The 17,915-nt window shown below is 34.4% G+C and overlaps 1 protein-coding gene across 4 annotated transcripts in view; it reads left to right on the top strand.

Moving 5' to 3' along the window:
- RTTN (rotatin) overlaps positions 1-17,915 on the top strand; it is a 177,870-nt gene that overhangs the window by 57,924 nt on the left and 102,031 nt on the right. For all 4 annotated transcript variants that reach the window (XR_013758833.1, XM_079109126.1, XM_079109125.1 and 1 more), the window contains 5 exons: positions 2,033-2,129; positions 2,750-2,818; positions 9,748-9,936; positions 10,513-10,752; positions 16,502-16,646. Coding sequence is in view for 3 of the 4 variants with exons in the window: in XM_079109126.1 (XP_078965252.1) it covers positions 2,033-2,129; positions 2,750-2,818; positions 9,748-9,936; positions 10,513-10,752; positions 16,502-16,646 (740 nt within the window). In the remaining variant the exon portion in view is untranslated. The remainder of the gene's footprint in view (positions 1-2,032; positions 2,130-2,749; positions 2,819-9,747; positions 9,937-10,512; positions 10,753-16,501; positions 16,647-17,915) is intronic.

Below are 17,915 nucleotides of genomic sequence, written 5' to 3'. Positions count from 1 at the left end.
TAGCTCCAGAGAAGAATATTCTAATAATCATTGGCCAAGTGTTATCTGGGGTAAACTTTTCTATATTTACATTTTGTACTTTCCAAACTGTATACTTCACTATTGTATTGCTTCCTTTTTTCAACTAAAAATATATCTTGAATATCTTTCCATATTATCACATATAAATCTACTTTCTTAAAAATGAAAACCTATAAAGCCACTGTATGGTGCTTCAGAGTTTCAGTTTGCTCTTTTACTGGACACTTGTTGCAGGTTTTTCAACATGACAGTAGCATTTGCATGATCATCTTTGTGCATATGTCGTGACCTATGTTATCAGCACTGGGAAATTCGTCCCCAGACCTTTCTTGTTAGTGGTGCTGGAAAGGCTTCTTTCTCAACTCTGCTACCCCTGAATGTCTCATTTCAAATTTTTTTTTTAATTTTTATAGATGAAAATAATATCTCATTATTATGTGTCTATTTATTTTAGAGCAGTTCATTATCTTTTTATATATTTATTATATTTTCAAATTTCTTATTTTTTGAATTGCCTGTTTTTCAGGTGTCTTTGATTTCTTTTTAGTGACTCAGGGTTACTTTTATAACAGATATATATATACACCCTTATGCTTGGTTTTAATTTTCTTCCAATCTTTCTGTCATTTCTTACATATCGTATTTTAAACCAGAAATAAATTTAAATATGTTGTGGAAAATATAAAGTTTTTCTGTTAGGGCAATTGTTTTTTGTCAATTCAAAAGCTCTGAATAGGAGCTTTTCTAATTCCAAAATGGCCAAGTTGCTAATAAATGACGTCTAAGTTAATTCCTACTCCTGAAGTATATTGGCTTCTGTCATGACATAAAATTTGAAATCCAAACCATGGTGTCTGAGCGGTTACTTAACTATTATACTTCTTCAGTCTATTTTCTGTGCTGCCATATACTCCTGTACTTTCTCCTAATATGTTCAATATATCGTTTAAAAAATTCTTTATCTAGAATTAATTTGGGTATATAGTGTAAGCTACAGATCTAAATCTGTTTGTTACCCAAATCATGGGCAATTGTATTCTAGCAATTTCTTAGGTATTTGGAAATTTTATGACTTATTTTATCTCCACTGAGAAAATGTTTATCATAGATTAAAATCTTAGATGATTCCCCATTACTTTACTTTGTAGATTATTGGGATGTTTTTATTATGCCAGTTTGTAATGCTGTTTTCTTGCATTTAGAAAAATATCTTCTTTTAAAATTAATTTCTAAAAAGAACCAAAGAAACTAATTTCTTGTTTCTTCTTCCCTGATTTTGCAAGTTCTGTAGTATGTTATTACTTACTGGTATAACACCATTCGTGTTTGCTTAGAATACTGTAGATTTCAGGCACTGAAATTGGGAGCATTGTAGAAATAGAAGCTGAGGCTTATTGATGCTAAAGGGTTTCACCGGACCGTTTAACTTGATAGGAAGTGGTGGTGTGCTTAGCATTGTGTCTTTTAGTTCAGACCATGTCCCTTTCCATCATATGGTCACAGTAAACAGGAAACAAAACCAGAACAACAGCATAGCTTTAAACACAGTGTTTTAAAATTGACTCCAAGTTCTAAGGTTACATGTTTGTAGTGTAAACAACAGTTAAAATACAAAGGACCTTTTAGTGAGAAAATTTTATTTGGAATTAAATGATTTGGCAGAGCTCTCCTGGAAAATGTCAGTTTGCTTCTGTGATTACCTAAAACCATACAATATTTAGTGAGTGGGTCTCAGCAGTCACTCCTAGGCCAGCATTGTCTGCATTCTCTGAAACTTACTAGAAATTCAAGTAGGCAGGCTCCACCTTCAGCAGACTGAAGTAGAAACTGCTTAATAAGCCCTCCAAGTGATTTTCATACATTTGACAGTTTGAGAGCCAGAGTTTTAGTGATGTCAGTTTTTCTTGGATAATGCTGCATTTCTCTTCCCTTCAAATTAAGATATTTTAAATTTGAAGTTCATTCTTTCTGGAAGTAAAAATATAAAGTTACATTCCTTTCTATTCTTCAGTATCCTTGATATTTAATGAAGATTCTACTATAGTGACAGAAGTTGGAGCGTTGTTTTGTCTTCTGTTATTCGATGAAGTATCAAGAATGGACATGTGGTGAGATGCAAGAATTTGTGTGTTTTTTATTCTTAAGTGTTTAAGGTTTTGCTACAGTCTTATGCAATAGTGCATGGAACTTTTTAAATTTTGAGATTTTCCATGCTGAACATATGTTTATGATTTTTGGTTTGAGTAAGCAGTTATTAGAAAGCCAATTTGGTCAAAAGGTCTCTCTGAAATTTTAGTTTTGAATATTTGTAAGTACAAAATTTAAAAATCGCTGTAGTGATTTTTGTCATGAATATATTTTTAGTACATATCTTGAACTTTGTTGATTTTTCTTTAATGTTTTATTACTTTAAAAATATGAGAAAATGTTTAGTATAATAATATCTGATTAATATTGATCTTGAGCAGCATCAGTGGGAAGGGGCACATTGAGTCCACCTACTAGTATACCCACTTCATTATGTGTGTTGTTTACTATATGAGATTTTAAAAGGAAAGCACAACTTACTCTTCATAAGCAAATTCAGGTAGTAGCAAACATGTAACTATACTAAATGATAGATCCAGTTGAAGTCTTGATTTCATTTTTAGTCAAAGAAGTAAAATAGGTTATTGTTAGATTAAACTTAGGTCTAAATTGTTTCTTTTCATTTTTCTTTTATAAATAGGTCTATTAATCCTTCCAGTAAGCCTTCTTTGCCATCAGTCTTCAGTTTGCCTGTTTCAATTTTTAGAAGGTAAAGGATTTATTTCTATGATTTTCTTGAAGGATGAATTATTGTTACCTAAGAGAAAACACTATTTGGCACAGTTGCCATTTAGCATGTAAGTCAGCTAACTTGTAGTGCTTTCATATATACTTCACAGTTGTGCTTGGGAGGTTTCAGTATGTACATGTCACCCGCACCAACTTTTTGCTTTGGTATTGTTCACATTTTCAGAGAAGTTGGAAGAACTATACAGTGCACATCTGCATACCATACCCTTGAGCCCTGAGTCATTGTTAACTCCTGGGTCTAGTTGCTTTCTCCCCTCTAATAATAGACTGCTACTAGCTTCCTCATTACCTTCTACCACTCCAAATGTAATTGGTTTAAAATTTCTTTATTGTAGATTATTTTTGCTGGTTTTTGAACTTTTACAGAGTACATTCTTGGATTCAGCTTCTTTTGCTGGATTAGAAGGGATTTATCTGTCTTTGTGTGACACAGTAGTGGGGTCCTTTTCACTGCTGTGTGCAGTCTGTATAAGAATGTCCAACAGTTAATATTTACCATTCTGTCCTTGATGGACACTTGTTTTGTTTCCTATTTTGTGCTATTATGAATAAAAACACATCATTGCTGTGCAATGATGAGGAAGTTTAAGTTTGTAAATACTACCTAAAAGTCGGTTGTTCTGTTTTACTTTCCCATAAGTAGTGTAAGAGTACTAGCGGCCCACATCCTCCATATCCTTGGTATTTGTATCACCAGTCTCAGTAGTATTTGAGTTTTACTTAATCAAAAACTCACAAGACTACAGTAGTCATGCTTAGAATGATATTCAACATGTGGGTGCTGAGAGCTGCCCTGACTTGGAATCTCCATATTCCAAATAGAAAATATATTCCATAGTGAGTGTGCCACGGGTGTAGTTTCTAGGTCCTTACAAGGTGAATCACAGCATCCCATGTTGTTTAGAGCTGTGGCTTCCCCTCCTGTAGTTACATCTTACTCCAGATCTCCTCTTCCAGGTACAGGGTCACTTTTACCATCAGGAAAGCAGCTTAGTAAATTGCTGACATTCCTAGTCTGTCTGGTTTCCCTGGGGGAAAAAAGCCAGAGGCTTGGCTTAAGATAAAATTTATCCATAGAGAGAAAGAATTTTTATTATTCCTTTACTCACAGTATTGTCACTTAAAAAAATTCTTCCCTCCTGGTGGATGTGTAGTGCTGTCTCAAGTTGGTCACGATGTATTACCCTTGGCATGTTATTATTTTCTTTCTTCTGTGCTCTGTAGACTTATTTTACTGTTCATTTTCCAGCTTATCAGAAGGTTGATTATTATTAACCTTCTTTTCATTAAAGCCACCAGAATTTCTAAATAGGGCTTTAGGTGTATTCCACAGATTGGTATACTATATTATCTTTCAGTTAAAATATTTTCTGATTTCACTGTGATTTCTTCAACTCTTGGGTCAAAATTAGTAAAAATTTAGTTTATAATTTATAACAGTATTTTCTAGTTATCTTACTGACATCTAGCTTAATACTAGTATCTTCAGAAAATGTTTTCTATGATTTTAAACTTGTGGAATTTGTTGAATTTTGCTTTATGACCCAGCATATGGGCTATTCACTAAATGCTCCACATTTACTTGAAAATGATAATGTATGTTCACCAGTTGTTGGGTGCATCAATCTGTACATAGCAAGTGGGTTCAGTTTGTTAATTGTGTTGTTCAGAGCTTCCTTATGTAAAATCTGTTTTTCTGTAGACTTTATCATATATCAAGTTCTTTCAGTTCCCAGAGAAGCACATTTAAAATCTTCTGCTAAGACTTTCTATTTGTCAGTTCTTGCTGTCTATATTTTGAGGCTATGTAATAAATCATATAATATTTTGATGTTTTTATATCTTTCTAATGGGTTGTTTCCTATCATTAAAAAATGTACCTCTTTAACTCTGGAATGCTTCTTCGTATAGAATCCACTTCATCTGTTATAGTATTGCTTCACCAATATTAGCTTTTATTTGTCTAATGATTTGCATGATATATTATTTCATTCTTGTGGTTTTACTATTCTCTGTCCTTAAGTTTAAGTTGTTCTTTTAAAAAGAAGTGTATTGTTCAGTTGGATGATATTTACTTTTTAAATGGAGTATCTTAATGCACTTTACATTTACTGTAATTACTAATGATTTTGGATACAAATCTCTTGTCTTGCTATTTTCTTTTTGTCTAATGTGTCTTTTTTCTTTGTTTCTTCTCTTGTTTTCTTGGATCAATTTTTAAAATTACTGCATTTTTCAACTGTTAGCTTTGGTCATGCATTCATTCATGTATTGTTTATTATATATTATTTCTTTATATTCTTTTATATAGACTTGTATTTTATAAACTATAATATAGAGATTATAGTTATGCCTTGAATACAAATTAGTTTTTACCATATCCCAAAGTACAGATTTTAGAAAATTAATTGCTCATTTCCCTTTTTTCTATTATCAAATATTGAAATTCTACATATATTTTAAATTCTCCAAGACATTATTATAATTGTTATATGCAGTACCTACTCATTTATATGTTAGTTCTATCTGTTACTCTTCATTCCTTCTTGGGTTTCTTTGCCTCCATCTGAGATTTCTTCCTTCTTTTTTGAAGAACTTCTTTTATATCTTAATTTAGCCATTATATTAACACTAATGATTTCCTTAAGCGTCTTTTTTTTTTTTTTAATCTAAAAATCATTTTGACAAATTATGGTGGCTCATGCCTATAATCCCAGGGACTCACTAGCTGAGGCAAGAGGATTGCAATTTAGAGGCTAGCCTCAGTGAGATCTTGTCTCAAAAAAAATTTGTTTCAGTTTTAAAGAACATTTTTTACTAGGCATAGAATTTTGGGTTGGCATTAGGAATTGATTCTTTGTTTAAACGTTTGCTGTCAAGTTTTATTGTTGCTTTTTTGAAGAAATTTATTCTTTGGGACCCTTAATTCTTCCTTCATCTAGGGCTACAGTGCTTTGCATATTTATTTTTAAAGCAATTATTTATGTGTGAGTTGTTCTTTGTCTTTTTTTTTTTTTTTCTGCCTCCTTTTAAGATTTTCCTTTTTTGTGGGCCTAGGAATGATCTTTTCATATTTATTTTGTTTGATATTCATATGGCTTATTGAATTAAAGTAAATGTTCTTTATATGATTTGAAAAAATTTTTAGCTAATATCTTTGTTTTTATTTTCTTTTGTAGTACTGGAGATGAAACCCAGGGTACTCTATATTTTTTGAGACAGGGTCTTCCTAAGTTGAGTCTGGGCTTAAACTTGTGATGGTCCTCACTCAGCCTAGGGTAGCTGGATCACAGGAGTGTGCCATGATGCCTCACTAATTGGTATGTTTTTAGAGTGAGCTGCTTTGCTTATTCTTTTAATTCTTCCTGGGACGTAGGTGACGTGCATTCAAGATCATGTCACTGTGTTAAAAGAAAAAAATATTAGATAAGATAAACAAGTTTGAGCAAAGAATGGTTCATGAATTGGCAGCACTTAGAACTAGGAAGAGGTTCAGAGGGTGCTGTTGGAGCAGCGTGGGCAGTGAGCTTTCATAGCTGATGCAGAAGTAAATGAAGTACATGTGATTGGTTCATTGGCAGTTTCTGATTGGCATAGCCTTTGGTTTCCATTTATTGTTTATGTTGGACTTTGGTTTGCTATGTAGGTACCTAAAAGAGCCAGAGGCCGGTGGCCTTCCAACAAGAACTTTCAACTACTGTGTCCTATATATGATTCCTTTCTGTGTTTTCTATTTTTCCTCCTCTTACTGCAGTCTGATAATTTTCTCAAAATCAATCTTCCAGTACTTTTCTCTTTTTTTCAGTACTGGGGATTGAACACAGGGGCACTCTGTCCCTGAGCTGCATTCCTAGCGCCCGTGCCCCTTTGTTCTAATTTATTTATTTTTTATTTTGAGATAGAATCTAAGTTGCTGGGGCTGGCTTCTAACTTGTGATCTTCCTACATCAGCTTCTCCCGAGTTATTGGGATTACAGGCTTGTGCCACTATGTCCAGCCCTTTTCTTCAGTGGCTGATGTAGCATTTAAATTCATATACTGAGTTTTGAATTTGTTGTATTTTTCATTTATAAAATTTCAATTAGAGTTTTTTATTCATTTTTGTTCTCTGATGAAATTCTCCAGCGTAAATGTGTTTTTCTTGAACACATTTAATATAATCACCTTAAAGTTTTTGTCTGTAACTTCAATATCTGTGTCATATGTGGTCTATAAGACTGTTATAGTAGACTTTTTTAAAAAGTCATTTTGTATTAGTCAGCTTCATGTTACCATAACAAAATGCCTGAGATAATTAACTTGTAAAAGAAAGGTTTATTTTGGCTCATGGTTTTAGAGGTTTTGGTTCAAGATTGGTGGCACCATTTGCTTTGGGCCTCTGGTGAGGGTATCACATCATGGCAGGAGTGTGTGTCAGAGCAAAATCATTTACATTATGAGCCAGAGAAGAATGAGGAAGCCAAGGAGACGGGGATCCCGCAATTTCCTTTGAGGAAGCAGCCTAAGGACCTAAGGACCTTATATTAGGCCTCACTTCCTGAACATTCCATCCATTCCTGATAGTGCTGACCTGGGAACCAAGCTTTCAGCCCACAGACCTCTAGGATACATTCATCTTCAAACTGTAATACATTTTGTTCTGCCTCTGGCAAGGCTAACAATTTTTGATCAAACACTGCATATAGCAAATGAAAAATTATAGTCTACGGATATGTTCTATCCCTTCACAGAAGACATAATTTTTTTCTTGACAGCAGTTACATTATGGTAGGTGAGTTCAATTTAATCAGAGATTGAACTGAGCTGATTCAGTGTTTGGTTTCTTTCTTTGTAAAGACTAGTCTGTTTTGTGGTTTGCTCTGTATTCTAAGCGTAATCCTTAAGGAATTTAAACTGATGGGCTCACCAGCTCACTCCTTGGCAAGTCTTAAACATCAATTTTTGAATCTCTAGCCCTATTTGGCCTCCAGAAGTTCTGAACTGCTGCTTTCTTCTTGTTCCGTGAGTCTGGGCTTTCGCTTTGTTCAGAAAATACTATATGGTATAAAGCTTTGAAGAATATAAGACTTAGCTTTTCTAGTTGGTCTCATTAGGGAGTTAATTTGATCAGTACAGACTTTTCATTCATACCTGGAAGTGGAAAGAATTATCTTGATTAACTTTTTCTAGAAGAGTCTTTCCCTCCTGCCCTCTTTTCTTCTTTTCTTTATTAGGTTGACTCATAAGGTATGTAGATCAGCTTTGTACAGATTATCCCACAGTGTGAACTTATATGATCATTTTCTTATACTGGTGCTGCTAATGTGAATCACTTGATAGTGATGCCAGCTCTCAGTGAAAAAGGTGTGCTTTTCCTGTGAAAACGACACTCAGACCTGTAAATATCCTGTAGCCTGAGTCTTTTACCATTTGTTTTACATCCTTTGATGATCCTTTCCATATCCATAATTTCTTTAGGAAATTATGATCTAATCCTGTTGATTCTTCAACACTTGTTAGATAACATTTTCCCCTTCCATCCCCTTGTAGGAATATTACTATGGATTTTTCACGTTCTGTAAAAAATGCCACCCATTATCTTTATTATTCTTTTGATATCAAGTCATTTATCTAGTGCAAGTCCTTTATTATAATAGTCCCCTGTGTCCTTTTGGCCTGGTCCCATAAATCCTTCAGTTCGTCCCTGCTTTCTGGCATAAAGAGATTCCCAAGGTACACCTTTGATTTCCATGTTTTAGACCAGCATTAGCTATTTCTCTAAGGAGCCCTGGTGGCCTTTCATGAATGGGGATGTGGGAGTGAGGAGTGAGAGAATGGAGGAATTTTATTTAGATTATGTAGAAGGAAATGGTAGGGGTATGAAAAATGGTGGAATGAGACAGACATCATTACCCTATGTACATGTATGATTACACGAATGGTATAAATCTACATCATGCACAACCATAGAAATGAAATGATGTACCCCATTTGTGTACAATGAATCAAAATGCAGTCTGTAAAAAATTTAAAAATAATTTAATGCTGAGGAAAAATTCCAACTAAAAATATCTTTACTTATTAAATTATGCAGCTAATTGGTATATAGAATCATGTCTGAGCTTCTTTTATTGGGGTACATGAAGTCAAAAAACATACTTGAGTATCTCTTAGAACTCTTACCCAATTTTATTTATCTAATATCAGTCATAAAGATGTGGACAGGGATTTGGGATCTGTTTTATTAGTAAAAATATTTTAACATATGTTAAGCATTGCTGTCCTGTTAAACTCTTAAATTAACTTTGATTTAAGAGAGATTGCTGTTGAATTTGTTCTTATATCTAAATACTTCTGGGTTCTCTTGTTGAGTTTATTGATGATGCAACGGTCAAGGGCTAATAATAAATTGGAAATCAGTCACTTAGTTACCTCTAATCATAGGCAGTTCCTTTAGGCTCTTTGAGAAGCTTTATTTTGATTGTCTGTAAAGTGGGTGTTGTGGTGCCATGGCCTGAAACAGCAAATGACCGAGTGGTAAGAAACAGCATTTGGCAGAAAGCAGGCGTTTGTGTTTTGGCTGAACACCTTTGTATGTTCAGTTCACTGCAGTGATGAGACCTGACTTCAAGGAGCATTAGTTATCGCTGCAAAAGCTCTACTATAACATGAAACGTGGTAGGTCCTCAAGGAGGAGTTTAATGAAGTATTCTTGGGAGTTTAGAGGAGGGTCGAAGAATAATTGAAATATCATGTAGAGCATGATAAATTTAAGACAGGAGTTAGGAAAGAGATCCATGCATTGTTGTGGCATGTGAAGCATACAACTAGATCTCATTTTGGGCTCATCTTTTCAATAGTGTTTAAGAATTTATAAGTTTGTAATTATTTTTATACATTTTCTTTTAGGTATCATCTACCAGTGCATGTAATCGGCCACCATGCTGTGAGTCCTTACTCAGTAGTTTTGCCATTATCAGCTGATTGTTTGGCTTTGAAGCCTGTGTCAGATATGCTGAGAATAGCTTGGAACCTGTCATGGTATCATGGGAGTGATAATCTGTTGAAGCAAATAAACTCCGAAACTGATATTAAAGAGTAAGCTGTCATATTTAGCAAAAAGCATTCACAGTTAATTAATTATAACTAAATAGTTAGATTTTAATTTTTAACTTAATATTATCATGTGATTCTGTTTTAACTGAAGATAATATTTTTTACTTTGTTTTAAAAAATTGTATATATTTATTTAAAACGTCTATCACACATGGACATTTAAATTAAAAAGCATTGTGTCTCTATGATGTTTAGAGATTATAAAGTTTACTTAGCAGATGTAAATCATTAAAAAAATACTCTGGATTAGAGTAAAACTAATATGTGTGAATGTTATTACTGTGGCAATTACTTTCGAACATCTTAATGTTCTGTCAGTCTTATGAATAAAATCATTTTATATTTCTGTAGGGCGGAAAAAGTTAATATAAACACTTGGGGGGATGCTAATGAGAAACTAATGTTGACAGATACATACCCATATTCTTTTGACTATAAGACAACCTTTAATTAAAAGAAAATGAAGATCAAACAGGATTTTTGGAAGAGTTTAGAATAGAAATAAATGTGAGCTTCCATATAAATAGCTTCATGTTGGTCTTTTTTTCTTTTGTCTAGATTTTTAGATACATTGAAGTTATCCACAAAAGACAGCCTCATCCTGAAGATAACCCACACGGCCAGCGGGCTGCAGGACTGCTTCTGCTCCATTGTGCAGGCTGCTGCCCACAGGGATGTTCGGGCTGCTGTCGCTCGGATGAGTTTTTATCTCCTGAATGACAAATTGTCTTTAAAGGTTGGCATTGGCCCATGTGGGGATACCTTGAAGTCCTTGGCTTGGCACACTGTGCTAAACAGGTCAGTGTAAGCTCAAGGCTTCTGGTTTCAAAGACCTGGAATGAATTGTATTTGGGTTCATCTCCAAATCTTTGAAGATAAGAGTGTGTATTTTCACAGTGTGTATTTTGCTGTCATGAGAAAAATGCTTTTCATGGAAAGAAAAATCCAGGATTTGTATTACCTATAATAAATAATAAGAGGAGAAAAATTGTAACTTAGTGTATTTTTGAAGAAGTTATTAATAAACCTATAACAATTCTATTTATTTTTCTACTTTAGAAAATCTTATCCCACAAAAGTAAGTACTTTGGACAAGATAGAGATAAAACACACTAAATATTTATCCTGTTCATATTTATAAATGAGTTGCTAGTTCAGTGGATTAATAGGTTTGGTATACCTGCCAAAGACTGTTTTTTGTTTTGTTTTGTTCTCAAGCAAATTATCTCATCTTCTTATTCTGTAATTCATGAGATTGGTGCCGTGTAGAGCTTTGATAATATTTACTGGAAAGACTGTATTTGAAATGTAGCTTATTTGACTAGTAGCAGATGGCTGCATTTCAAACAAGACCAATGAGCAGCAACTGCTAGCAGTTTTTCATTTTAGTCTTCACATGGTTTTGGTGTAAATGTATAACTTTTTAAAAAGCGTGCATTTGTCAAAAATGCTAGGTTAAATGAATTTTCGGAAAGTGAATACCTTTACAAGTTTTACTTTGATAATTAGACTACCTAATTTGACTTTTCCTGTAGCGTGCTGGAACCAGCTAGTACTGCCTTGTAAGAGAACTGATACTGAATGTTCAGGGTCTTTGAAAGTTGATTGTCAAACACAGCTATTCTTAAAAATTATATAAACTTAAATTATGAAAAAATAAATGTATTGAATATGGGAAAGTCATCACTTTCTACATTTTACTCTTTATCTGTGCTCTTGAGGTTATGTATCTACTATATCTGTTAAATGGAAATATTATAAAATTGTATGTTACTGTGCATCTCTTCACAATTCCATGTTACTTCATGTTTTGAAGTTGGCCATATTGGGAATGTTTACACCATGAAAATTGGCAAAAATAGCACCCTATAACCCAGTCAGATGTACAAGATATATCAGCCCACCACTTTTTAACATTCTTGCCAGCCAAGGCAAGCATAAACTCTTCAGGTTCAGCATATTTAATATATTCCTGTTTGTCAAAAGAAAACATTATGGTAGAAGCCAGTTATACATTTTAAAATCACTAACCCTGAGTTTTCTTTCTTTGTGAATTCAGACTGTAAAATTAGTGTGCCACATCATATAGAAGCAGAAACTCTCAAAATGGGGAACAGTGGAAGCCCCTAGGACAGTTCAGATTGTTCAGTAGCAACAAGTGTATGTGAGCATCACGTTTTCAGTGTTAGATTTTCCCAGAACTAACCTGAGTGGAGAGTACAGAGTGTGTATATGTTACAGAATGTGTCTATGTTATGCACAATTGGCCCTCTGTATACACAGGTCTGTACTCATGCAGTCAACCAATAGCAGATTGAAATTCTTAAAAAAGTATCTGTACTGAACAGAAACAGGCCTTTTTCTTATTATTATTCCCCAAACAATTCAGAGTAACAAAACTGTATAAATAGTGCTTACTTCATATTTGGTATTAAAATTAATCAAGATGTAACAATGTATACCAGAGGATGTGCTTAGGTTTATTTAATACTGTGCCATTTTATACAGAGATTGGAGCATCTGCAGATTTTGATATCTGCAGGGAGTTCTGGAATAAATCTCTCCTGGATGCTGAGGGACAACTATAATTTTTCTTTTTCATTTTGTTTATAAGTTCATGTTTGTTCACTGTAACATTGCCATTGCTGCCTAATTCATAAAACAAATTGATGGATGTCTGCTGCATTGTTTTAGTAAGAAATGTAACAAAAATATATATTGATGATTTTACCTTTTTCATGAACAATTAGAAAAGTTTTATTTACAGAAATATGTGTATAGATGGAGCTTTGGGAACTCATCTAGTTTTGCATTTACTCAGTTGAAAGAACATCATTTTTCTGACCAGTTAGCTAAGATGAACGAACACATTAGAGGAAAAAAGTGTTTGGAGAAAAAATGTCCTGTAAGTTATGACTGCATAAAATACTGAGATCATTTTTGTACAAGCTTAGATTAAATTTTTTCTACTATATATGATGATTTCAAACTACATCATTCTAGACAAAATAATGTAGAGGAGCATGATCGTACTTGTATAAGAGATTTTTATTTTGTGTGTGTGTGTGTTGCTTATTTATTTTTTTGTACAAGGGAGTGAACCCAGGGGTGCTCAACCACTGAGCCACATCCCTAGCCCTTTTTATTTTATTTTGAGACAGGGTCTCACTAAGTTGCTTAGGGCCTGGCTACATTGTTGAGGCTGGCTTTGAACTTGAGATCCTTCTGCCTCAGCCTCACAAGCTTTTGGGTGGTATGTACCACCACACCCGGCTTAGTAAGTATACTTTGAGGTTAATTTAAAAAAACATATATCCAAATGAATGCACCCCAGAAGGAGTCCTTACAGGAATAAATACATATTAGCAAAATTCTGACTGCCCAGATATTTTTGAAATTGTCCTCTAAGGTCATTTAAACAACAGATATAAAGAAGTCTTATATTTTGAAGCCATATTTAAGAAATAGATGATAAACTCAGCTTAGTAGAATTTACAATTTGTTAGAAATTCGTTTCCTTCAACCAGTTGCTGTTAATTTTGCATGTTTAATGTCTCTCTGCCTCTTTCCTGTTAAAAGTTCTATTGCTACTGCTTTTGCTGAGGTTTTTCCAATTTCTGTGACGTGAAACAGTAATGACTGTAGGATGACTAGCAAATTGGTTTGTTGGCCTCTACCCCGTTTCACTCATTGTGTTGCTTTTCCGAGTGATCCTCCTACAATACACATAACCTGTGGTGTATCCTCCATGGTATGCGACATGGAGTTCAAACCCCATAGCATGACTAAGAAGTTCCTTTTTCATCTGGCACTTGCCTACCTTTTCAGCTGCATTTCTCAACTCTGACATATGATTTTATGAAGCGCATATATCATAGTTTTATGAAGCTACAATAAGTTCTAGGGCATATACTACTGTTTTATGAAATCTTGCCTTTGTGCAGTTAACTCCATGGCTGTCTTGTGAATATCTACTCATCTTTGACCTTCAAGTTGAGATCCTTTTTCTTTGTAATGTGCAGTTGTCATGGAATTGTAATTATCATCGTTATTGACACAAGGCTGGCCTCCATTTCTTCTGTAATTGTTAAAGATGTTTGAATAAGTGTCTTCTCTGCTTTGGTACCTGGGTTTATTACATCCTGCTGTCCTCGAATATGGTTCAAGGCATAGTATACAGTTGGCTCCTGATAAATGTAGGTTCAGTGAGTTTGAGAGCTCTCAGAGCTTGTGTAGTTTAGCCATGTACCTGAAGAATTCCCTGCCACATGTCCCTCTCAAGTGACTGTGCACCCTTGGCATGAATACATCCTTTGAAGGATGGTCATTTTGTTTTTGGACTATAATTATTACTATGTTCTTCCTACTTTTGAACTGCTACCTATAACTTCTACCCATTATTTTGTTCAGTATACTCACATGGAATAAATCCTATGTATATTCACATGTGATAACTTCAGTTATTCCTATTCATAACTACAATTTCTTCTTTGTTTTTTCTCTTTGCAAACTCTAAATTCTTTTAGTTCTTTCAGACTTCTTGCTTGTTCATACTGTTTAGAGCTCTCTCTATCCAGACATGATGTCTTTTGGGGGGTTGGGGTATTTCTTAGTGCTTTCCCATCATTCAAATGCATTTATTGATCATCCACTAGATGCAGGCCCTTGTAAGAAATTCAGCAGTGAGAAAAATTATTTAAGACTCCCTGCTATTTTGAAACTTTCAGTGAAGGAAACAAAACATGTAATCAAAAATAGGAATCCAAGGAGACAGTTGTAAAACTGTATTGGAGGGTCCCTGACCCCTCCTCTATGGAGTGGATCAGTTTAGGGGTTAAAGTTTAAGCCAAGCCTTAATAGGTAAGTGGGATGGAAGCAGCAGAGGTGTCAGATGAGGGCATACGGCCTCAAGTCAGGAACTGAAAGGCAGTTAGACTGGAGGTTGAGGGATGTGGGAACTGGCATAAAATGAGGCTGTAAGTGTAGGATTACTGTGGATATTACAGAAGACCTTTCTTAAAATTTTTATGATTATTTTATCTGGTTAGATCCATCTTTTTGCTCTGTCCTTTTGAAATATTTTTCTTATCTCAGTTTTTACAATCTGACACTTATCTTTTGAGTGCATATCATTTTGAGGAGGTGGAGATTTTTAATAAAAAATGAAATAATATGGCAGACACCCTGTTACTAAAAAAATATAGCCTAACATGAGTGTTGGAGTGCTTATATTAGCATTTATGTTCTAATACTTGGTAGTTATGTGACCATGGAAAAACTATGTAACCATATCTTTGCTCGAGTTTTCTCATTTTAAAAATGGGACTGTGAATTTAATGAAGATTGAAGAATTACTGTTAAGTTCTTAGAAGAAAGTCTGGCACAAGGTCAGTGTGCAGTAACTGCTGGGTATTAGTATTATCATTACTCTTAATATTTTGATGTAGTTACTTTAGATTTTTTAAAAAATAAAACATTACAGTTAAATTTGAATCTTGTTATTCCTCTCTTCTCAATTGTCTTAATTTTTTTTTTCTATACTACTCTTGTTTGTTTACTGATTTTCTAGCTCTCCTGTACCAGATTTTTTTGTTTTTTTAAAGAATCTCGAAAATTCTTTGTATCCTTTGATACTGAACTTAATGGATATTCCTTCCTGTGTCGAACTTCTGGGTTCTTCTTGCCTATTAAAAATTCTGATAATATCTTTACAAGCCTTTCTACCCCTCATTTCACTACCCTGTGGTGGGCGAAACCCGGGGCCCAGGGCTACGCCATGTGCATCTAAAGATGGCGATTGGCAGAGAGCAAACGGCGTCCTGATTATGCCTAGAGAAAGGCAGGAAGCGTTTACAATTGGCTGTATGATAATCAGTTCAGCCGCCTAGCTTGTGGACAGATATACTTTACATGTATGCTTGAGTGAGTGATCGCTTGACCTTTAACAGGATTGGATGGACATATCTGGTTACAATTGCTTATGCATGAGACTGCTTATATATTGAGGGTGTTATCTGAATAAAGCGGAAGCTGCTTCATGAACTTCTGAAGAGTACGTGTCCCGCTGGTCGGGCCGTAAGAGCAAGAAGCGGCGGTGAGCCGCTTGGAGCAACCCGGGCAAGAAGCGGTGGTAATCGGTACTAACTACCCTGTTCTTCCTAATAATTGAGAATCACTTTTGAAACACTAATTCTTCTCATCAGTGAAATATGACACTGCAGCATGAAAAAGCAACATTCTTTGCAGAGTTAGAGGCAGTGTTTTTCTCTTGGTGTCCCTTTGGTACTTTTTCTAATTCGTTATTTTCTTTTAAGCTACTTCTTCCAATTTTTCCATTGCTCGGGCACATGTTTTCTCCACTATGGGTTCTGTTGTTGAAGGCAGATACCCCGTTTCCCTCCTCTTTGCATTTTTGTGGCATCTAGACTAGTGTGTCGTAAGATAGCCTGCTCATGTGAAGCATGTTGAAGGCATTTGTGCTGATGAACAGTGACAGCATGTGTACTTTAAAGAGCTAAAACCATTACTACTATGTTTTTTATTATAGGTTTTTACAAGTGCTTCCTGCTTGCACTGAAGATGAGAAACTGCTAATAGATATCATACATTTTTTAAATAAGTTAATGAAGGAACAGAGAAAAAATCCATCAGTAGAATTTCTAAACTGGATTCTAGAATTACTTCTTAGACATGTAAGTATTGTGAAAGAATTTGGATTTTTTGGTTTGAGAAGTGATTTATTTGTAGAAAAGGATAATCTTTATATGGCCTTTGCTTTGTAAAGTAGTTCTCATCTTGAAATGAATGGCGCATAGCAACCTGGCCTTCCTGGTATGACCAGGTTTACCACATTAAACTCTGTAGAGTGTCTGGGACTTTCAGTCTTGTTGTTTTAATGAAACCTGTCCTCTATGTGAGCTTTCTGCTGCAACTGTGTTTTTAAGTGGGATTGCAGGGCGGGGGTGGAATTTAAATACCTAGGTGGAGAGGTAGATAGCAAAGCCAGAAGGAAGAAGGAGAGATATAGTTATTGTGACACTGGGAAGAATCAATACACAGCTCAGGCTTTAATTTGATATTGGAGTATTTACCCTTCCAGCCCCTGTTACTCTCACCGTTTTGCTCTGTTACAGGACACTTAGTAAGAACCCAGTTAGCTAGCTCACTGTCTGTTGTTGGTCCCTCTGTCTGTCCATTTATGCATTTATTTGCAAATACCATATGGATCTAATTAATTTAGCAAAGATAATGCTTTGCAAAAATAATCAAGAAAAAATAAACAAGAACTAGAAAATAAGGCTTAACTGTTTATAAAGTTGTAGATCTTATAAGACAAATAGGTTCTATTATATGTTAATGCCTTTGGTTTGCTTAAAAATACTATTGTCTATGAAAATACTAAGTACTACATATTGAAAGTCAGAAATTCTAATGTGTAATGATTGTGCATGTATTCAATTTATTTAAATGTTTATTTTATTATCTTTTCTTTTATTGTAGACTGGTGGACTAGGGACTGTTTTGTTCATAATTGCATACCAGTGTCTACTATAGTGCCTTATATATTGTAGACTTCCAATAAATATTTGTTAACTTAGCAATAAACGTATGGTGTTAAGGAAGAGATGCAGGAAACATATAACCTTAATTTCATAACTTGTTCAAATATAATAAAATGGATATTACTGAATATGTTCAAGTTTACACATCAAGTATATTTATAGACTAAACTGAAATTATAATCTCTGTGTCACGTTGGAAAGGGTGTGTGTGTGTGCGTTTTGGTCACTGTGGTTTGGTAAATAGATAAATTATTTTGAGTGAGGTAGAGATTTTTTTCATATTTAGGACTTGTTTATTTCCTGTTCTGTGAATTGTCCCTTGTTATGTCCTTGATGGTTCTGCCCTATAATTGGGTTGTTTCCTTCTCCTCTCTTCATAAATCAAGGCAATTAACCTTT

The sequence above is a fragment of the Sciurus vulgaris genome (assembly GCF_902686455.1).
Source record: "Sciurus vulgaris genome assembly, chromosome: 13".
Lineage (NCBI taxonomy): Eukaryota > Metazoa > Chordata > Mammalia > Rodentia > Sciuridae > Sciurus > Sciurus vulgaris.
This window is presented reverse-complemented; position numbering and strand designations above follow the sequence as displayed.